Source organism: Cebus imitator, unplaced genomic scaffold (assembly GCF_001604975.1).
Source record: "Cebus imitator isolate Cc_AM_T3 unplaced genomic scaffold, Cebus_imitator-1.0 Scaffold58, whole genome shotgun sequence".
Classification (NCBI taxonomy): Eukaryota; Metazoa; Chordata; class Mammalia; order Primates; family Cebidae; genus Cebus; species Cebus imitator.
In genome coordinates this window covers 3,988,176-4,010,985 of record NW_016107373.1, presented here as the reverse complement: position 1 = coordinate 4,010,985, position 22,810 = coordinate 3,988,176, and the positions used below count along the sequence as shown (strand labels likewise).

Sequence of the window (22,810 nt, the reverse complement as noted above, 5' to 3'; positions counted from 1 at the left end):
GTGTTGTCCTAGCTGGTCTCAAACTGCAGGGCTCAAGTGATCCTCTCCCTTCAGCCTCCAGAGAAGGTGGGACTACAGGTGTGCACCACCACACCCCACCCTAGCTTACATTTTAAGATGAATAATGTTATGTCTTATACAGACATCTCTTACAGTGTGTAAGAAATGTGATTTCTATAGGGAGGAATTGAAGAAGTATTGAGAAGATGATTTTAATAAATCAGCTGTGTTGGCCTAGCTTTATTTACTTATTTAACAAACATTGAGCAGAATGACCTCTGCTTTATGCCAGACACGGTGGTAGCTGCAGGGAATACAAAGATGACAAAGATACAAAGTCCCTGTTTAAGGAACAGAGACTCTTTGCTTAATGTATTAAGTGCCTGGTAGGGTTATATAGAAGGTCTCTAGGAGCACAGCAGAGAGTGGAAATAGCTTTACCTGGGAGGAAATTGAAATAGTGAAAAATATGTCCATGGATGGGGTAATATGACTTGAATCTTAAAAGAATGTTATAGTATGGAAAAAGTGGGGAAGGGTGAATGTGGCAGGACTTTCATAATGGATAGTACTTGAAACTTACAGGGGAAAGCAGGCTGTTTATTTGGAGCAGATGTAGGGAAAAAGGAGAAGCAACATAAATATTTTGGTTTTATTAATAGAAAAAAACACAAATAACACACAAGTTTATGTAGTATAGATTAGACTTCTTTTCGAACATTCCCAGAGTTAACATCCCAAGCCACCTAGGGGAAAAACTTGAGGAAAGTCCTTCTAAAATCTATAAAACTATTGTTAGAGAAAGAGAAATTTAAAAGGAGATGCCAATTTGTTAAGCAAAATGAAAATAATGATGGCTGCGCTGGAAGTACAATAAATATAAGGCCGTTCTGAATATATTTATCACCTTTCTTGGCTCATACCTAAAAATGTGTCAGTTTTAATATTGAGAAGTGTTTTTAGCAGCATCTTGAGACTATCTGTGGGTTCAGTTCCTTTTCTGTCAATCCCAGCCTTGACCTTGAATGAATTCTAGATACTCTGTGTCTTAAACAACAGTGTGACTGGAGGAGTGGGGCATGTGCTTTTGCAGGTGATGGAATGGCTTGAGGCCAATGGGGAGATTCATTACTCTATAGCACTATAGTTATACATAATATTTGCTCTCTGTTTTTCTACAGTTGTAGTTATCTGGTTTTCAGTGGAACAGTAGATAGAAAGGGAATGAAATACTATCAGTGCAGCTTAGCTTCATATTCCCCACTTTTTATACCAGAGTTGCATTTCTGCCTCAATTTCTAGTTAGTGGATTTTCTTGAGCAGTTCAGACCAGAGTTTTTTTCTTCTTGGTGTTTGGTCTTAGCCACTAGGCTGAGAGGCAGTGGGCCAAGACCATCTGAGATATAAAGTTGGGATGGGTCATGGCTATATGTAGCCACAAATGTAAGTAGTGGGATGCCAGCTCATCCAATTTCAAATACTGAATGACTTGTCAATAGACATCAATAGCATTGAGTATCTGTTTATGATGGTGTATACTCTTCTCATCATGGAATTCTTTAAGAATTCGCAACCACAAGATTTTACTGTGAGACATTTAAACAAAACATTTGAATAAATGGAGAGCCCAGAGGTAATGCCACATTGTCATTCATAAATTTAATTGAAATGTTTAATGTAATCCCAATAAAAACTGAGATGAAACAGGTGAGGATAAGTAATAAATTTTTTAAGACAAAGAACAGTGACGTAGACTTTACTCCTAGAAGCATCAAAACCCATTTTAGAGCTCAAATAACTAAAATGAGGGCATTGTGAAAGAACAGAAAAATAATATCATAAACAGACTGTACTTCTGGAATCAGAATCTTGTAGGTATAAGCTGTTTAATCACTTTAAACCTTCACCTGGATCAGCCATTGGATGAGGATGCTCTGGAAAGAGCGTGATCTTGGACAGGGCAACTCTGCAGTTGAGGCTGACACCCAAAAGCTGTCTGCTGGTGATACTCTCACAGTTAGGGCAACATGAGTTTCCTTGAAGTGGGAATTGGGTGGTTCGTATCATGTTCATTGCAACCTCCAAATCCAATTGTTTGCATATCTTTATCCTACACACTTGTAGGACATTGATTTTAACTTATTTCAACTCTACTGTGGAAAAAAGATAGAGGCTGTGTCATTTCTTAGATCTTTGTAATGGGGCAAGGATCAGAGTCCCAGAAAAAGTATTACTCCAGAGGCTTTGGTAAATGCTTATTCTTCCCTGGCAGTGGGCTGTTGCTGAGTTGTAGACTGGTGGTTTTATGAAAAAACAGGTTGGGGAGGTGTGAAGGTGGAAATGAGGGCTGTGTTATAAGTATCTGGTATCTGCTTCTGTTCTGAGTGCTTAATTCACCCTGTGCTGATGTTTAAAGTTAGAGGATTCTTGCTCATTTGTCTTGCCTTCTGTTGGCAGGGTCTCATGCAGCGTAATAGGATATGGGAAGGGGGAAATGCCTAGATTTACTTCCAGGCTGGTTTCCAGGTTCCGAGCCCAAGCCTCCTGAGTAGCTGGGACTACAGGTACACACCATCATTCTCGGCTTTTCCTTTTTAGCATAGGCCAGCTACCTCCCACCTTTGCCTTCTAGAACCTCCATTATAATTCTTATTCAATTGCCTTGGCCCAGAAAGAGACAGTTCCTGTCCTATTCTTATATATGCACAGGTATTTTTGATTCACAGAACTTGATGGTGGAGGTGGAGGCAGTTCATGGAATTCTGAAAGCCCACCCATGCCCCTGGTCAAGAGCATGCATGTACCATAGTCCTTGGAAAGGAAACATAGTGGGAATCTGCTGGATTCTTCTGGGGGAATTGTTCTCTATATAAAAGGAACATATCACAGAGACATACGATTTCTGCCTCCAAGCACTGTTATCTACATGCGATGCATGGAATGGCAATGGCCCTTCAGAAAAGGAGCCAGCCTAAGGGAAAAGAGAGAAGGGTGGGAAGATCCCAAATCATTTGTGCCATTGTTGAGCAACTGAACAAAACCGAACCAAGTCCTTGTCTTTTTGAAGCTTAATTTGAGTCAGGACATATAGACAAGCATGTACGTTATTAAAATACACTACATAGTATATTAGCAGACAGCAAGGACAATGGAATAAAATAAAGCAGGGAAGGGCATGAGGAGTGCCAGGGGAGGGTGGTTGCATTTAATAAAGGGTGGGCAAGGAAGGCTTCTCTGAGAAGGTAACATTTGCTCAAGGGCCCAACAGAGACAAGGGTTGTGGAAGAGCATTCCAAACATAGGAAACTGTAAGTGTAAGTCCTGAGTGTACATGGACAACATTCTGTCTTTAAACACCTGCTAGGGTCTCCTATGGCTAGAACTGAGGAGCAATGGGGAGAGTAGATGGAGGTGAGTTCAGCCTAACAAACTCACGCTGTTTATTAGACTGTTGCCAAAGCCTTTGACTCTTACTCTAAGTGAGATGGAAATCTCTGGAGGTTTGTGAAGAGGTGGGTGTGATGGTCTGACCTATGTGAAAAAGAAAAAGCTGGGAACAATGAGGTGTGCCTGTAGGCCCAGTACCAAGAATGCTTGAGCCCAGGCTTGAGACCCCATCTCTTAAAAAAAAAAAAAAAGAAAAGAAAAGCTCACAATAGAGGCAATGAAGAAAAATTGTTTTTGTAAAAAAAAGGCAGTGTTCACTCTATTAGAACATGATTCTTGGAAACCTAGGAACAAGTTCAGAAATTTTAATTAACCTGAAAAACTTGTAGCAGAAGCCATTTTGCCTATCCTAATATGAATACAAAGAAGAGCTAGCTTTGGTTTGTTACTAAATAACGTTCTTTGTGAAAGTGTCATTGAATCTTTTTAGCAACATATCTAAACAAAACTCTACAATGTGAGTATGTACATTCAGCAAATCCTGTGAGTTACTGAAGAGTGAATTTGGTTCAGGAGTTGTGAGGTGGCTCTTACTGATAGAAAATTTCCTCAATGTCAATACATAGTACTAGTGTGGAAAAACACTTTGCTTTTCAAAATAAATAGATAAATTTACCTTATGTTATTCTTGAATGAAGTTTTTAATTTTAAAAAAAGGTATTTTTAACCTTTTGTTTGGGGCTTTTTTTTCCCCTGTGAATCTGTGGCTATAACAAAGTCAGCGTTCTTTATTTACTGGAGGTAAATTCTGTGAAACGTTTATAGTAGATATGTTGGACTCACTATTGTGAAATCACAGCTCTGTGTCTGACTTCCCATTACATGAACACACATATAACTCATTTATATTAGAAAAGTAAGTATACCGTTAATACCAAATAAGGTATTTTCTGGGTCAATTCTTCTCTTCAGTTTATTCATGGATTTCTACCTAGGTCAGTACTTTTCATTGAGTCTAACTCAGAATCAGATCTCTCATGAACCAGCTCTTTAGCTTTAGACAGAAATCCTGTTAGGTCAGGAACAGATACTTCCTACGAGGATTAATCCTGCATGCTCTGTGATGAGCTGACATTGACTTTGACTGAAGAAAGATTTATTTTTGGAAGCAGGATTTTAAAATGAATTCTTTTGAATTCTCAGCAAGTTCTAAAGAATGAGCATTTCTAGTTCACTGGACTAGTAAACCGAATGGAGATGGTTGAGGAGAGAGAGAGAGACTAACCTTTATAGAATGCTGTCTGCATACCATAGGTATCATGTGAGCCTTACATCATCAGTTGGGTAGAGTTACTTTCATTTTCACCAGAGGAGGCTGAGACTCAAAGAGGATGTGTGACTTGCTTAAAGTCACACATTTTGCAAATATGTGTGGAAATGAAATTGGTGCTCATGTCTGTGTGACTCAAAGCCTGTGCTGTCTTTACAGGGGCGGACTAGTGAAGGCAAAAGTAAATATTCTGCATTAATTCAGATGAGATTTGTTTCTCCAGGGTCTCATTTCTGAAGCCGTTATTTTCATCAGCACTGTTTGGAGACTTGTGCAAAGTAGAACACTGAGGTCTTTCTTGTGTCACTTTATGGCTTTATTACTGCGCATTTTGTGTGGATTTTAAAATGTAGTGACTGTTAACTATTAACTAAGCTCCCAAATTATAATAAGACCACATTCATTTATTTCCACTGTGATCAGATAGACTTTTTGTTTTAATATATCACACTTTAAAATATTTTACAACACAAAGACTTCTTCCTGAAGTTTCAAAGCAGCAATTTACAATTAATATTTAAAGAGTATATAACTTTGGCCAGATACAGTGGCTCACGCCTGTAATCCCAGCATTTTGGGAGGCCAAGGTGGGTGGATCACAAGGTCAGGAGTTTGAGGGCAGCCTGACCAACATGGTAAAACCCCATCTCTACTAAAAATAGAAAAATTAGCCAGGCGTGGTGGTGTGCGCCTGTAATCCCAGCTGCTTAGGAGGCTGAGGCAGGAGAATCACTTGAACCCAGGAGGCAGAGGTTGTAGTGAGCCAAGAATATGATACTGCACTCCAGCCTGGGTGAGAGAGTGAGAGTCCACCTCAAAAAAGAAAAAAAGTATATAACTTTATGATATGAATTATGTTGTATTATTTGTACCTACGGGTCTAAAAGTAGTTCTCATTATTGATTTACAAAAGAGCTGATTAAGGAGCGTTCAGCCAGCTGTCTGTGATGACATTGGAATTTTTATTGCAGAACTAATGTGTTGCCTCTATATCATCTCTTAGGTGGTCTCATGATTGCTTAAAATTATCCTGGTCTAACTTTTATATCAAATTGGGTGGGAGGAAAGATCTGAAAGGATAATTCTATCAAATGCTTTAGTTCTCATTGCCATGTATTAATTTTCCCTATCTCTCCCCATTTGTGTTTTCTTTTTCCCTAGAAGAAAAATTCAAAGTGGAGACAAGAACCATTGCTGTTGACTTTGCATCAGAAGACATTTATGATAAAATTGAAACAGGCTTGGCTGGTCTTGAAATCGGCATCTTAGGTTTGTATTTTTGCCACATTTATAGATTCTTGTATTTATTATTTTACTTTATGATTTTACATCGTCTCTTTGGATGTTAGATGGTAAAATGACTAGTGAAAAAATTGTCTTATGATTACATAAGATAATGATTAATATCATTAGATGACATTAATTTATGCATTTGAATCTCTGTTTTTAGTTCTATATTAACAACGTACAGTTTTGGTTATTTTTCTTGTTATTTCTTTTATTCTCTTTCTATATTTAGATATACTGTTATCCCTCAATATCTATGGGTATAGGTTCCAGGACCTCTGCAGATGCTCAAGTTCCTTATATAAAATTCTTTAGTATTTGCAAATAGCTTATGTACATTCTTCTGTATACTTTAAATCATCTCTGGATTACTTATAATACCTAAAGCAATGCCTACACATCACTTCACTTGTGCAGATTTAATGTAGTATTAGACACACTGGTAAACTCAAGTTTTGCTTTTTGGAATTTTGTGGAATTTTTTTCCCCCAATATTTTTGATTTGTCTCTTTTCTCCCCCAATATTTTTGATTCACTGTTGGTTGAATCCATAAATGTGGAGCCACAGATAATAGGGCTGATGGTAGTTATATGGTAATAATCCTTTAAGGTGGATGGTGCTGACTCATTTACATACAGTTGAGGAAATGAAGCTTAGAATAGTTTATTCAGCCTTTTGTTCACTATTACCCCCCGAGAAGACTTTTTAGAGATTTCCCCTAATCTAACTCTCATGAAATTTTAATACCACAAATACACTCTGTATCTGATTATATACTACATGTATATCTCTGCTTTAAACAAAAATAAAAATAAGATTCCCACCCACCCTGACCAAATTTCATCTGCTCTGGAGCTCTGCCCCAGGTGAAAATGTGTTGTTTAGAGAGATTAGTGATTTGCCTAAGGGCACATAAATATTGTGTGGTTCAGCTGGGGTTCAGTCTTTCATTTGTTTTTTCTAAGTCTTATACCCCTTTTTGTTACAGTTGAGCTACCTTGCTCTTATTACCAGGAACAAATGCTTTTATTTAGATAATCAGAATATTGCACTTTGTTATGGAAACATTTCACCAGAAAATTTTATAGGAAAAAAATGGGCTTTGTTAGCTTTCCCACCACTCTTTGAGAGTCATTTCTAGAAAGAAACAGGGCATCTAGTTTAAAAAAAACTAAACTTCCTCATTATATCTGTTTATCTCACTGCCAAAATTGGTGAGAACCAGCTAATTGCCATTGTTTGTTTAGTTGGGCTTTAAAAGGAGGATAAATTAAGTTCTTTTTTTTTTTTTTAAACATTTTCTAACATTTCTATAGTCATAAAGACCCTATCTCCCTTCCTCATTCTATAAAAGAATGGTCTTTTACATAGTTTCCATAATAGGTAAGACAGTTGTTAAAAGTCAATTAGACAAGTATAGCCCCACATAGTACTGTTGCACCTAGGTTTAACCCTGGCTTACACATGCTATCCTTTCTCAGCTCCTGCCCGGTCCGTATCACACATCACCATGCCACATATACCAACATCACTACTCCCTCACTTATAGGAAAACCAGTGGGCAAAAATGAATGAAAACACAGGTCCAGTTTTTGCCTTTGTGTCTGCGTGTTCTTCTCTAGATATATGTATTGCTGGGAGTCCTTCACAATTTCCTTTTTCTTAGCCTAGATCTGAAATACATAAAGCAACACCAACATCTATAAAAAGTCTTGACTTCCTCAGCCTAGATCTGGAATACATAAGTCAGCACTCACATCTGTAAAAATCCGAATCAACAATCATAACTTACCAGTTAGTATGGAAACTGTCATGGTTCATCTTAACCTCCTTTCAAACTAGCGATGGACTAGGGGATAAAGGCTGGCTTAGGCTGGAAGGGAGATTAAGAATCCCTAATGAATGGAGACTGAGGGAGAAATTCTTACAACTTTTCTTGAACTTGTGCTCTTGGAGAATGACTTACTTTCAGAAATAGTTAAATTCATCCTAGTTGTGTTTAGTTTTGCAGAAGTTTTAGCTGCTTTTAAAAATGGAAACTATAGATGCTCTGGGGCTATGGCATTGGCAATGGAAAATGTTGACCGTCGGGTTGCCACAGGGCTGAAGTGTTGTACAAGGTACTCTTTAGCTGTTCTTTCCTGCCCACTATGTGGAAAGGCTTCAATATGAGTTTAGGCATGATAGATCTATTTTTTTTTTTTTTTTTTTTTTTTTTTTTTTTTTTTGAGACGGAGTTTCACTCTTGTTACCCAGGCTGGAGTGCAATGGCGCGATCTCGGCTCACCGCAACCTCCACCTCCTGGGTTTAGGCAATTCTCCTGCCTCAACCTCCTGAGTAGCTGGGATTACAGGCACGCGCCACCATGCCCAGCTAATGTTTTGTATTTTTTTTTTTAGTAGAGACGGGATTTCACCATGTTGACCAGGATGGTCTCGATCTCTTGACCTCGTGATCCACCTGCCTCGGCCTCCCAAAGTGCTGGGATTATAGGCTTGAGCCACCGCGCCCGGCCCTGATAGATCTATTAAGGATGAGCATACAGGAAGCATGGTCTCTAAACACTTTTTCCCCATTTCTAGAATCCTAGCACTTGTATCAATACATAAGCACTGATATTTAGACATAAGGACTGATATTTTCCGAAGCCTCATAGGCTAATGAACCATTGTTTTAATAGCCTAGTTCTTTAGTAAGTTGCAGTTAGTTAACACTTTGTGTCCCTCCTCATTCATTCATTCATCAATCAGTGAACTAGAGATAAAACAATAAACAAGACAGCTATACTGAGCCGGGTGCAGTGGCTCATGCCTATAATCCCAGCACTTTGGGAGGCTAAGGCAGGCGGATCACCTGAGGTCAGGAGTTCAAGACCCACCTTGCCAACATGGCGAAACCCCATCTCTACTAAAAATGCAAAAATTAGCTGTGCAGGGTTGCACACACCTGTAGTCTCAGCTACTCAGGAGGCTGAGGCAGGAGAATCTCTTGAACCTGGGAGACAGAGGTTGCAGTGAGCTGAGATCGCACCATTGCCATTTAGCCTGGGTGACAGAGTGAGACTCTATTTAAAAAAAAAAAGAGAAAACTATACTGCATTATTTATGTAATGTAATGTTCTAATAGGAAAGATAACACAGAAAAAAATAGTTACCTCTCGGATAAGTGTTTTGAATAGGGAAGGATAGGGTGTAATAAGAGTATATGGGGGACAGGGGAGTTGGTACAGGAAAAAATGATGGTAACTCGGTCTAGCCAGAGGGGTAGGAAAAAGGACGATTCCAGAAACATTTAGGAAGTAGACAAAGCAGGACTTTGTAAGAGATTCCAAGTGGGAAGAAGGAGAAGAGAGAATATGGATGACTTTTAGGTTCTGGCTTGAGCATCTGCATCAACACTGCCATTTACTAACATGGAGAATCCTTGAGGAGGAGCCTTTTGGGGAGTGAAGGTAATTTAAGTCCGGGGTTCCTCTAAAATGTCTAATTTGGCTTGTTAAGTTGATAGTTGGACACACACACATATATATGTTTCAGTAGAGCTCTGTTCTACAGATACAGTTTGGAGATTAGTCATGTATGAATAGTAATTGCATTGAAGCAGTGGGCCTGGAGATCATCCAAGGAGAATGGAGATAATGAAAAGAGAAAACTGAAGACAGAGCTCTTGAGTTCCCTTCCTTCTCATCAAAGGCTGCCTGGAATGGATAGCGTGAAGTGGGGAATAGTTTTCTGCATGAACTCAGCACTGTCCAACAGAAATGTAACATAAGCCACATAGTAATTTTAGCTTTTCTAATAGCCACATTTTTTTAAAGTAAAAAGAAATAGGTGAAGTTAATTTTAATGTACTTTATTTTAGCCTACTATATCTAAAACATTAATATTTCAATATATAATCAATACAAAAAAATTAAAATATTTTGCATTCTTTTAATACTAAGTTTTTGACATCAAGGATGTGTTTTACACTTAATAGCATATCTCAATTCAGACTAGCCACACTTTCAGCGCTCGGTAGCCACATGTTGCCATTGGTTACTATATTTGACATCTCAGCTCTAGTTCACCTTGGCCATCTCTCATCCTCAGTTTGTATGAGAGAATCGAAGTATAATTTCTCGATTTTTCTTATGCTTTTAAGCAGTGGTTCTTAACCAAGGACAATTTTGCAGTGTACGGCAGTGTTCAGAGACATTTCTGATTGTCCTTGGCTAGGGGAGGGTGGTTCTACTGTCTCCTAGCGGGTAAATGTTAAGGATGCTACTCAGCATCCTACAATGTGTATAGGACAGCCCCCACAGCAAAGAATGATCATTCCAAAATGTCAGTAGTCCTGAGGTTGAGAAACCCTGCTTTAAAGTTATACTGTCTTTAAACAGTTCAGATTGGATACTTATTGAAAGGTACACAACTTTGATTTTGATTTCTAGTTGGTTGCAAATCAATAATAAAAATAATTATAGCTAATGTTTACATAATCCTTTAAAGTGTATAGTTGAACTTTTGCATACATTATCTCATTAGCTGGGCTGTAAGTTTAGTTTTCTTCCTACTCTACCACAAATGTCTCCTTAATCATAAGATTTATGTAATTATTATTGACATTTATTAGCAAATATTTTACACTTGGGTTGTAATTTTAATTTCTCAAGATTTTTGAGGGAACTACTAAAACATTTCTGTGAGCTAAATTTTATTACCAGGTTGTATTTCAATTCCAATCTTATGGTTCCTTTACTAGTGTGAGTATAACTCTCTAGAACTTGTTGTGCAGAGGTCTGATGTGTTTATGTTTTCTTTCTCTTGTGATGACCTGAATTTCTAGCTCCATCAACTTATTTCTTCTCTTCTTCATCTCCATCTAGATCCCACATACTCTTACCTCTGTCTAGTAAGGGCAAAATAGTCTCCTTCCTCTGCTTATGCAAGTCTCACTTTTAGAACATTTCCTCAAATATTCTATGTATAGATTGATTTCTAGTAAGACCTAGCAATCCATAGTAAGTCATAGGAAAGAATTTTTTTCTACCAAGTTTTAATGAAACTAGTAAGGGTAAAAAGAAAAATAAATCACCAGGTATACCCCATTGTTTGAATAGTGTTAAGCACCAAACAGTCAGTGCTTAATAAAGAAAATTAGTATTTTCAGAATTATTAAGGAAAATGCTGAAGCCCTTAGTCATGAAGGAAACATCAAGTTTTCAGGTAAGATAAGTGGATAAGAAGCAACCAAGAATTGCGTGAATTTATACTGAAAGGTCACCGTAACTTGATGAAACTATAAATGCTTAAGGTTGAGAAGTTGGATTCTTAACTCTGTTACATAAAAAAAACTAAGCATCTACTATCTTCTTTCAGGCAAATGCCAAGAAATACAGATTTCGGAAAGCTTATAAAACTTAAGCTATTTAGAGATTATGACATCTTTACTGCTTTGAATAAGCAAACAATTGGTTAACAAAGTGTGATTGCTGTAATGCTTACTTGATTCCTTAGGAGAGACTCTCATGTGTGCTCCAGATTAGTTTGAAGGACTTTGCACAATACATCTCAGGGAGGCATAATTTACCAAGGCCAAAGGAGTAGGCTTGGATTTGAAGTATGCCACAGACAATACTTTTTGCAAATTCCACCACTATGACTTTTTTAACTTTGTGAGATTCTGTATTATGCAGGTAAAAAGGTCCTCTTGGAAAAATATAGCTACTTAGTTTGTGATTCATTTTTAAAAATTAACCATAGCTTTATTCAAGCTTTTAATGCGCTCTAGACAAGAATTTTCCCATGCCAAATGCTCTGAAAGTCTTCTCTGCTCATAGTGTTATGGTGTATGTAAGTTGTACTCCTGACTACAAGGTGACCTGTGTTGCCATGTGGGCTTAGTGCATTCAGGACTTTTGTCATCCCTTGACTTTTTTTATCCTGTCCATATGCATTGCTCATTTTAACAACAACATGTGTAGATAATAAAGGTCAGTTGATTGCAAAGAATCACTGATTGCCAAAGCTGGAATAGAACTTATTATTCTCTTTTCTTCCTGTGCTCTTTATAAGTGAACACTTGTTCCACTAATGTTTTTGGTGAATTATTTTTTAATTAGTGTCCTTCCTTTTTCAGCTGAATGTAAACTCTTTGTTATCCTTGCCCATGCGACAACAACTTTCCTTATTAAACCTTATGGATTTGGGGATGCAATTGTGTTGCATTTTTCTCCCAAAAACCTAGTGTTTCCCAGAAGGTTCTGGGATAGGGAATAGTTGAATATAAGTATTTTATTTATTAAACTAAAAGATAGTTTGAGCAGAGATACTCATCAGAGTTAAAATCAGAATAACTCTGTCTTTGTGTATACCGACGTTTTCAAAGTTTCTTAACAAAAGACCCAAGGGTATTATTAGCTACTTGGGGAAGGACTAGTTAGCTTCCAAATGGCAAACTCCTACTTAATTGGTTTGGGATCCAGAGATGGTGTCCTTATAATTCTGTCCCCAGAGAAGCAAAGGAAGAGGAATAGATACAGGCCTAGGAGAGAGAACCAAGGCACTACAGGAACGGTGCTGAGGAAAATTTGTCTAGGATTGCTTAGAAGGAAGGGAAATGGAACATGCTAGGAATTTACGCAGCTTCCCAGTCCCAGTTGATTAAGGAAGTCAGAAATAAAAGCGTCTTATTTCTTCAGAGGCTTTAGAAATACATAATCCTACAGATTCTCTTCTTGCTGTTCTCAATGTTGCAAATTAGAAATTTGTTTTAAATTGCTCTGATTTGAAATGTAAATACCTCTAAAGTGCTAATGGCATCTGTCATTTAATTCTTACTGGGACTAGTGTATTCAGTTTATTACCTGTCTACTTTTTGCTGGATCAGCTGGCTGTTTTAGTTAGTGATAGACATAGAAAAATCATTTTAAAATGGAGAAAGTCTTAAAAAAGGAAACTGTGTGATAGGTTGGTAATCAGTGTGTTGCAGAGATGGAGACACGCAGAAGGACAAAATAAAATTATGTTGAGAGAGCACCAAAGGTAAACTTCATGTACTTGGAATTCTTATCCCTTACTCCCCTATTTTTTCTGTAGCCCAGTATATAAGGATCAGGTTTATTTCTTCTATCTAAATGTACGTTTGTACCCATTAATCAACCTCTCTTTATCCCCACCCCACCATTCCTAGCCTTGGTAACCATAGTCTACTCTCTATCTTCATGAGATCTACTTTTTTTTTTTTTTTTGAGACGGAGTTTCGCTCTTGTTGCTCAGGCTAAAGTGCAATGGCATGATCTCAGCTCACTGCAACCTCCACCTCCTGAGTTCAAGCAATTCTCCTGCCTCAGGCTCCTTAAGAAAGAGGAGAGGCTGTTATATAGTTATATAGGAAGGGATTATAGGAGCATCATGGGATGACAGTTTGGCGAAAGGATGGGGATAACAGCTTTTGCGCTTTCTAAGGGTATTAAACACTTTTAAAACTTCCCTTTTGTAATACTGCAATCACATTTTGTTGCTAACCACCAAGAGTTACCACAGACTCCACAGGTTAAGGAACACAGCCCCCAGCAAAACTGCCTTCACTTCACATCCTAGCCACAACTTCGGAGATCTTGAGACCATCTGCACTTTTGACCAACTGGCTACAAATTCATGGGTTCATATGACCCCGTTAGGTTTGGTAATTAGCTAGAGCAATTCATGGAACTCAAGAAAGCACTATACTTTTGATCTTGTAGTTTCATTATGATGGACAAAAGTCAGAATCAATCAAATGAAGAGACACATAGGGCAATGTCTGGGGCAGTCCCCAACACAGAGCTTCTATGCCCCGTCCTGGTGGAGTCCGGACACCTTACCTTCCAGGTACATCCTTGTGTTCACCCACCAGGAAGCTCCACCGGGCTTCAGTGTCTAGAGTTTTTATTGAGGGGTTTCATCATCCCAGTAGGCATGATTGATTGAATTATTGTCCATGTGGTTTAACTTGATCTCCAATCCTCCTCTTTTTTCTTTAGTCACATAGTTGGTCTTTCTGATGTCGAATCCTGGGTCATCTTGATTTCACTACTGAGTATATATCAAAAAGGAAGAAAAGCAATATATTGAAGAGATATTTGTGCTCCATGTTTATTGCAGTACTATTCACAGTAGCCAATATATGGAATCAACCTAAGCGTCCATCAGCAGATGAATGGATAAAGAGAATGTGGTATAAATACGCAATAGAATGTTATTCAGCCATTAACAAAAACCCTGGAAATCCTGTCATTTGCGGCAACATAGATGGAATTGGAGGTCATTACATTAACGGAAATAAATTAAGCCCAGAAAGACAAATATCACATATTCTCACTCATATGTGTGAGCTTAAAAGTAGATGCCGGTGAGGCGCTGTGGCTCACGCCTATAATCCCAGCACTTTGGGAGGCCAGGGTGTGGGTGGATCACCTGAGGTCAGGAGTTCGAGACCAGCCCTGCCAACATGGTGAAACCCCGTCTGTACTAAAAATAAAAATAATTAGCTGGGCATGGTGGCCTACGCCTATAATCCCAGCTACTTTCAGTAGCCTGAGGCAGGAGAATCACTTGAACTCAGGAGATGGAGGTTGCAGTGAGCTGAGATCGTGCCATTGCACTCTAGCCTGGGCAACAAGAGTGAAACTCCATCTCAAAAAAAAAAAAAAAAAAAAAAAAAAAAAAAAAAAAAAAAAAAAAAGTAGATCCCATGAAGATAGAGAGTAGATGTGGTTACCAAGGCTAGGAATGGCGGGGTGGGGATAAAGAGAGGTTGATTAATGGGTACAAATGTACATTTAGATAGAAGAAATAAGATCTGGGTTATAAGATCTGGGTTAGATCAATAGGATGCCTATAATAAATTGTATATTTCAAAATAGCTAAAAGAGAATAACTCAAATATTTCTAGCAAAAGAAAAGATAAAGATTTAAGGTTATAAATATCCCAGTTACCCTGATTTGATTATATGAATGTACCAAGTGATAACATATACCCTGAAAACATGTACATTTAATATGTATCAGTTTTAAAAATAAAAACACAGATGTGATCCAAGGGCCTGCCATAAATAAGAAAGACTCTTATCAGGAAATTCCAATGGTTTAGAACCTCCATCCTATTAACAAAGATCAGACAAAATTTTAACTGTACAGCACGTTTTCTTTCCTTTTTGTTGATTGATTTATTCAATCAGCCACATACTAATTCATTAAACAGGTAAAATTCCAGAGCTACAACAGTAGACAAAACAGACACTTTCTGCTTTTATCGAAGATAGCCATCAAACAAGCAGTGGTAACGTGTTGCATGTAATGAAGGAGTATGTTACTGAGAAAGTTAAGGGTGTCACAGATAGTATCCCTGAGAAAGGAATATGTAAGTGGAAACCTGAAGGTTGATTAATACGAGAGCATAGATATAGGAAGAGTTTCCAGGTAGAGGAAACAGCATGTACAAAAGACCTGAAGTGAATGTGTTTGGTGTGTCAGAAGAACTGACAAAAGCCCTGTGAATCTGGAGCAAGGGTTTCAAAGGGGACAATAGCAAGAGATTCTGGAGATTAAGCAGACCCAGATCATGAAAGTCTAAGATGACCAAGATAATAAATTTGGACTTCATTGGAAGTACAATGGGAAACCATTTTAGAATTGTAAAGCATGACTTGACAACGTATTAGAATTTTAGAGAGATCATTCTGACTCCCACATGGAAGAAGACAAGAATTATTAGGAGGAGGCCAGTAAGACTGTTTCAGCAGTGAGACATAAGATGATGATAGTTTACATTAGGATGATAGCAGAAGTGAACTGACTTAGAGGGATATTTAGGAAATAAAAATAGGACCATTTTCTGATGACGGTCCTCATCGGAGGTCTTGAGTAAAGAAGAATAATGGCTTTGGGTTTTTAAATCATTATTACCAACACGCATTGAGCACTCTTTTATGCCAGCCACCGTGCTGCCATAAATTTAATCCTCAACAACCCTATAAGGTAGATACTGATATTTCAATACTCATTTTACAGACAAGAAACAGTTATAGAGTTAGACATCGTCCAGAATTAGATGACTAGCAGTTAGCAACTTCCAGGTTCCGACTTGAGCAACAGGATATCATTTCCCTAAGACAAGAAACCCTGGATCAGGAGCAAAGTCTGTTGAGAAAAATGATGATTTCACCTTGGGATATATTAAGCTTTGGGATATGTTAAGAGGGTGGTGAGAAAGCCAAGTAGGGATTCAAGTGGTTGGGTTGCTGGGCATACATGCCCTTCCTTGTTAGAAGGGAACCTTCTTTGTGTTGCATGTTGAAGAAGCCTGGTGTGGCCAATCATGGCAAACAGAATAGGTGCATGGATTTTTTTTTGTTTTTTAATGTACTAGGAAACTCACCAGGAACATTATCAGACTAAGTATAGTGCCTTGTAGTTCCATTAGATACATTGGCTGAGATTGGATTTGTAAAGTGAGCATAGGACTTTTAGAAATCTTGTTTATTTCCATTTACTGGAAACCACTCACTAATGATATTAATTAAAGCAGAACCTTTTACTTAAAACTGGGTAATTAGCTCTGTTATTTCAGAAATGTAAATAGAGCTGTACGTCATGAAATTGATGGATGTTCTTCCCACCAGCTAACATTTAACTACCAACTTCATGTCATCTTTCTTCATTCCCTCTTCCAATTTTATGTATAGCAACTCTTACCTAGTTTTTAAATGAAGATCACTTAGCAATTTATAATTAAACAGTGGAAGTAAAATGTTCTGTTGTGTTGCTTCTCATTCAGTCTTAATTTTTCAATTTCTGATTAAAGCACTGCAAATTTAAAGTCTTGTAAACTCTCTTTTATTTGGAAATTGCTACCCACAAATGTATGAAAACTGTAAAGTTTGCAAAATGTTTTACATGGTGTTCCAAATATCATCTGTCAGAGTATGAACATGTGCTAGCTAAAGCAATATGTTAAATAAGGCAAAGATGGAATTTAGTTTGCATCACTTTCCAAACTCTCTCTATAGGCTGTAACAGTAGACCCACTTAAATGAAATAAAGAGGGTAGAGGCGCAATTAGGAGAAATTTAATCAGTATAAATAGCAGCAGCTCTGGTTAACTGATGCCCAGAGCCCACTCTCTCAGAAGGATCTCTCCACTTTGATGCTGGTCATACGTAATAAAAGCAGGGTCATTTAGGCTTGGGCACAAAGTAAGAGCGATAAATTTTTGTTGAGTAAATGACCATACAACCATAACAACTGTTCCTCTCCCGTTTATTAACATATTACTGTGTCCCAAGCATGGGGGCTAAAGATTCTGTGTGTATTATTTCATTTAATTCTGAAATTACTATCCCTATTTTATGTCTAAGGACAATGAGACAATCGCTAGTCTCTAGTCAGGAGCTGGTAGTAGTGGAGCTGGGACTGAAACCTGGTTCTGTTAGGACTCGGGTCTGTTACCTTTTAGCTCAAAAACTTAAGACAGGAAGTTTCCCCCACTTTTGGTATAAATGCTGTTACTAAAGTCTACATTTTAGAAATTCAGTTTGTTCTGAAATATAATGAGGTAGCAGAATTTTTTAAATCTGATTTTATTAACTCTTCAGTGTTGGAACTGGATTAGCGTTTGTAACCACAAATGTTACTGAAACATAAACTTTTTCTGCTTTGACACAATGAGAAGGAAATAGAGGGGGATACTGTGCATGATTTGATGTATGTTGGGAAGCCCAGCCATTAGGCAACATATTTTTAAACCACTTTAATTTCCTATATCTTTGATTAACCTGGAAAAAGAAGCAGGTTGAAAGTGCTCTGTATGGGGTTTCCCATATCTGTTAGAATTCTTTGTTCAAATGGATTTTTAATTTCTAGTAATTTATTGTTGTTTGCTCCTCTCTCACGCCCAACCCAGATATCAAAAATCTAATTTTCTGATGACGTCATTATAGCCCCATAGCAGCTGGCTTTGGGAGAGAATTCTAAGTTCAGTGAGATCAGCAGCAGACAAACTTAGAAGAAACAGAAATCTTATAAACATTCTTTTTTTTTTAGAATATGAGATTTGGAAATGATTTTTTAAAGTAGTATAATTTAGAAATTTTACATATGTGTGCGTGCAGATATATGTGTGTGTATGTGTATATATATATATATATATATGTATATGACATTCAGAATTACTCCGTGGATTTTCTGTGTCTTTAAAATGAAACACATCATGATATTAATGTTTTCTGAGGTTCTGGATGGGGGCCAAGGAGATCGTAGGCAAGCATGGCCTCTGTCAGTTCTTCCCTGGAAGGATCAACTCTTAAGAGGATGGCTCCTCTACCCTCCACCACCTTTTCTTTCCACTTCCTTTGGCATTATTCTTGGTCTGTTTTCACCTCCGTTCTCTGCCTGCCTCACCTCTTCTATTGGGCTCTTCCCAGTCTTAGACCTCTAGTGAGAAACCAATGGAAAGATTTTATTACTGTCCAGTGCCCTTCGGTGACTGGGATGGGGGTGGGAATTCCGTGATGACATAGATATCTGTTGTTTCCTGAGAGACATGGTGTGTTACACAAGAAAAACGTTTTTCGGGTCACTGAAAAAAATGTTTAAATCTGCCTCAGGCGCCTCACTTGAATTCAAGAAAACTCACTAATAAACATGTTTAATGCTAATTTAAGATGCTACCATTTAGAAGGGATTTGCAACTATCTGAATAATGTTGGAGCAATGTGTACCATTGTTTGGTTTGGTGAATCCTATAATGAATCCTGTAATGTGTAAAGATGGCATTGCGCACAACCCATTCTTAATGAGATTAAATTATAATGGGAGTATTTCCATCCTTCACTCCTACTCAAAGCCTGTTCTCTTCCTTTTGCAATTCCCTGAAAGCTTTCTTTCTGCCTGCTGTTAGGTTATTGCTGCCACCTGATGTCTCAAAATAAAATTGCAGTGGGTTCGCTTTTTCCAAAAGATTCACACTATTCTGCATTTTATGGAAATAACTATTGGAGAGCAATAGTTGTTTTTTTCTGTACTCCTAAGTAAGAGCATTCTGAAGTGATTACTTGTGGTGGGGAGATTATGGGTATCATTCATTCCACAAGCACAAGGTGGAACTAATAATGCAGGAGGGAATGCAGGAGTCCTAATCCCTACAAGAGGACAAATTGCCGTTGTGACCTTGGTGTGTACTTCACCACGGAAAATTGGACTCAATGCTCTTAACAGCCTTATTCCAGCTTTAACGTTGTTTTGTTGTGTGTACTTTTATTTGTAAAAGCATAGCCCTTCTCCATGATACTGTTTATTTCTTTGGACTACAGTTCTCAGTGTTGAACAGGTTTTCTCTCTTTTTTTTTTTAACTGATACCTAATATTTCTACACATTTATAGGGCACATGTGATATAGAATGTGTAATGATCATGTCAGAGTGGCTGAAGTATCTGCCACTTTGAGTATTATTTCTATGTGTTGGGAATATTTCAAGACCTCTTTTCTAGCCATTTTGAAATAACAATACATTGTTGTTAATCATAGTCACCCTACTCTGCTATCGAACATTAGAACTTATTCCTTCTATCTAACTATATATACTCACTAACCATCTTCTCTTTATTCCCCCCCCCCACACACACACACACCCGCCCCACCCTCTGGCATCTTTATTCTACTCTCTACCTCTATGAGACCAACTTTTTAAGCTTGGTCCCACATATGAATGAGAACATGCAATATTTGTCTTTTTGTGCCTGGCTAATCTCACTTAACACAATGACCTCCAGTTCCATCCATGTTGCTATAAATTACAGGATTTTATTCTTTTCATGGCCAAATAGTCTTTTATTGTGTTTATATACTATATTTTTCTTCATCGATTTATTTGTTGTTGGACACTTAAGTCAATTCCTTATCTTTGCTGTTGTGAATAGTGCTGCAATAAACATGGGGGTGAAGGTATCTATTTCCTATGCTAATTTCTTTTCCTTTGGATAAATGTCAGTAGTGGGATTGTTGGATCATATTAAGTTCAAAATATTTTGAGAAACCTCCATACTGTTTTCTATAGTGGTTATACTAATTTACATTCCCACCAATAGTGGATAAGAATTCAGCTTTCTCTGCATCCTTGCCAGCATCTGTAATTTTTTGGCTTTTTAATAACAGCTGTTCTAACTGGGGTAAGGTGATAATCTCATTTTCATTTTGATTTAGATTTCTGTGATGATTAGTGATGTTGAGCATTTTTTCATTTATCTGCTGGCCATTTGTATGTCTTCTTTTGTGAAATATGTATCCATGTCCTCAGCCCACTTTTCATGAGTTTACTTGTTTTTTAAACTATGGAGTTGTTTGAGTTCTTTCTATATTCTAGATATTAGTCCCTTGTCGGATAGTTTGCAAATATACTCTTCCATTCACTCTGTTGATTATTTCCTGTGCTGTGCAGAAGCTTTTTGGTTGAATATGTTTTTTTATAGAGCTATGTTAAATAGATGTTCACATTTTCATTGTGTGGATAGATAGCTTTGATAGCTTTCCTTTGCTCAATTATCAGAGACACAGCTAAAGACTCTGTATTGTCAGTACAGCCAGAACCAGAATAACACTTCCCTGCTTGCTTATTCAGGCACTTCCTTTGCTTAACTTTGTACTTATAGTACATGTTAAGATTACAAAGTCAACTGTGCTGCTTGCAAAGTTCCCAGATATTTTTTTTAATGAAATCTGGATTTTAAAAGATTTATAATTACACTGTTAATTTTTTGCATTTTGAAATTTAGCATTAATATTCCCATGGGCTAGAGGGAAATCTGAAGAAAGTTTTCTTGATACGAAGAGTGAAGGGAGATAGTTTACCGTACATCATGAAATTTTTTAAAATTCTGATGAATATTACAACTTGCCAATGCCTTTCTGTGAAGACTCTGTTAAACTGATGTAAAGAATATTTTGTTTATGTGCAATATTTTAACAGATATTTTGAGTTTTGCTATTTCTCTTAGTCATATTCTAAATTAGTCATCCTTCATAATTCTGTAAGTGGTTAAAGCAAAGTCAAGAGAACATAAAGCCTTATCTTCAACTAGTTTGGGCTTAATTGTTAACAGAGCTTTTATAGAATTGACTCTTGGGATCCCTGGTGGGTGGAGAGCCTATCAAATAAAATAAAAATGGATTTCCACCTGCTGTTATTAATTATGGTTGGATACTATCCCTATTCAGATGAGTGTGAATCCTGATTTAATAAAGCTTGCTTTGTTATTGTCTTTTGCTTATATATTATCTGACCGGCTTCAGTGGTATTGTTCAAGCCATCCCGACCAAATTTTGCAAGTAAAATCTTGTGACTTACAGCCTCAAGTGATTGGCTTATAATTAAATAGAAAACCCTCACTGAGTTCCTTTGAACTACTAATTTTTTTAGACTATTGAAAAGTTATTATTACTACTATCAGGTTTATCTGGCATAATTCCTGATAAGCTGTGGCAGAGTGATCATAATGTCATCATCTTGCAACTGAAACTTCTCTTTTTTAAATACTTGATCATTTTATTAAACATTAATATGAGATTTTTATTATTTAGTTATTGTGTTGTTGGTTTTTTTTTCTGAATTGAATACTGCATAAAGGTATATAAAGGCTTTACTATGGTGGTTAAAAGCCTAGTCCCTGAAGTTGAATTTCCTGAGTTTGAATCCTCGCCTACTTTGCTCTGTGACCTTGGACAATTTATTTAACTGCTGCGAACTTCAGTTTCCTAATATGTAAAAGGAAACTAATAATAGAACTACCTAATAAGGCTGTTGTGATGATTAAGTGTAGATAGGTAGGTAGATAGATCATCTATCTCATGAGTTATTTATTTAGTTAAAATAAATTCCAAGATGTTTTATTTATTTTTTTATTCCTGCAAGTGTTCCTTATTCTGGGTTTGTCTTTGTCTTTCTAGGGCTAGGGAAAACCATAGGATATTTGAGTATTAAGATCTTGTATCTAAATATATATAGGTTTATTCATATCTTACCAATTGTCTTGTAGCCCCAACTTTAAGTTAGGTGTTTGGGAAGGGAAGGAAATGGCAGTAGAAGGAAAATTAAGACATGACCTCAACTTTTGATAGATGGTTTAATGAAGACATTTAGTCTGACCCACTCCCTTGGCCACCAGAAAGAAGCCTTCCCTCACTTTCCAGTGAAGTCAGGCTCTGCAGGAATAGACTCCCATGGCACTCTTCTCTGTCATGAAATAATTGTTTGATTCTCTTTGTTGAATGCCTTTCTTTTCCTACTAGATTATATGCTCCATGATGCCAACACTTTTTCCCCCACTTTTAAAGTTCCTAGCACATGTCTTGCTCAAAAGTATATGGCACATATTTGTTGAATGATTAAACAAGCTCTCATTCTGGAGCGAAACAAAATGCGATGCATATAGTACATGACTAATCCCAGGTCACGTGTTTTCTAAAAACAGTTATAACTAGAACTTAGGTTTCCAGTATCTTGGACCACAGTGCTCTCCACTCTTTCTACTACATTATGAAACTTTAAGGTCTAGAGAAGAGTTAAGTAATATCTCCATATAACAGTATGATAGATGCAGAATATACATATCCCAAAGGGCTATGGAAAGTGAGAGGCAAGTATAAGTTCTGTCAGTTGTTGGATGGTAGGTTAGTTGTTGGAAAATTTAATGCAGGAAGAGACATTTGAGTTGGACTTTTAAGGACAGATAGATTTTGGATAGAAAAGTGTAGAAAAGGTTACTCCAGCCATAAACAGTATTTTATG

At 37.3% G+C, this 22,810-nt stretch overlaps 1 protein-coding gene across 1 annotated transcript in view; it reads left to right on the top strand.

Annotated features, from left to right (window-relative positions):
- HSD17B12 (hydroxysteroid 17-beta dehydrogenase 12) overlaps positions 1-22,810 on the top strand; it is a 164,240-nt gene that overhangs the window by 101,956 nt on the left and 39,474 nt on the right. Inside the window, exon 4 of the mRNA XM_017529408.2 lies at positions 5,879-5,986. Within this exon, the coding sequence (XP_017384897.1) occupies positions 5,879-5,986 (108 nt within the window). The remainder of the gene's footprint in view (positions 1-5,878; positions 5,987-22,810) is intronic.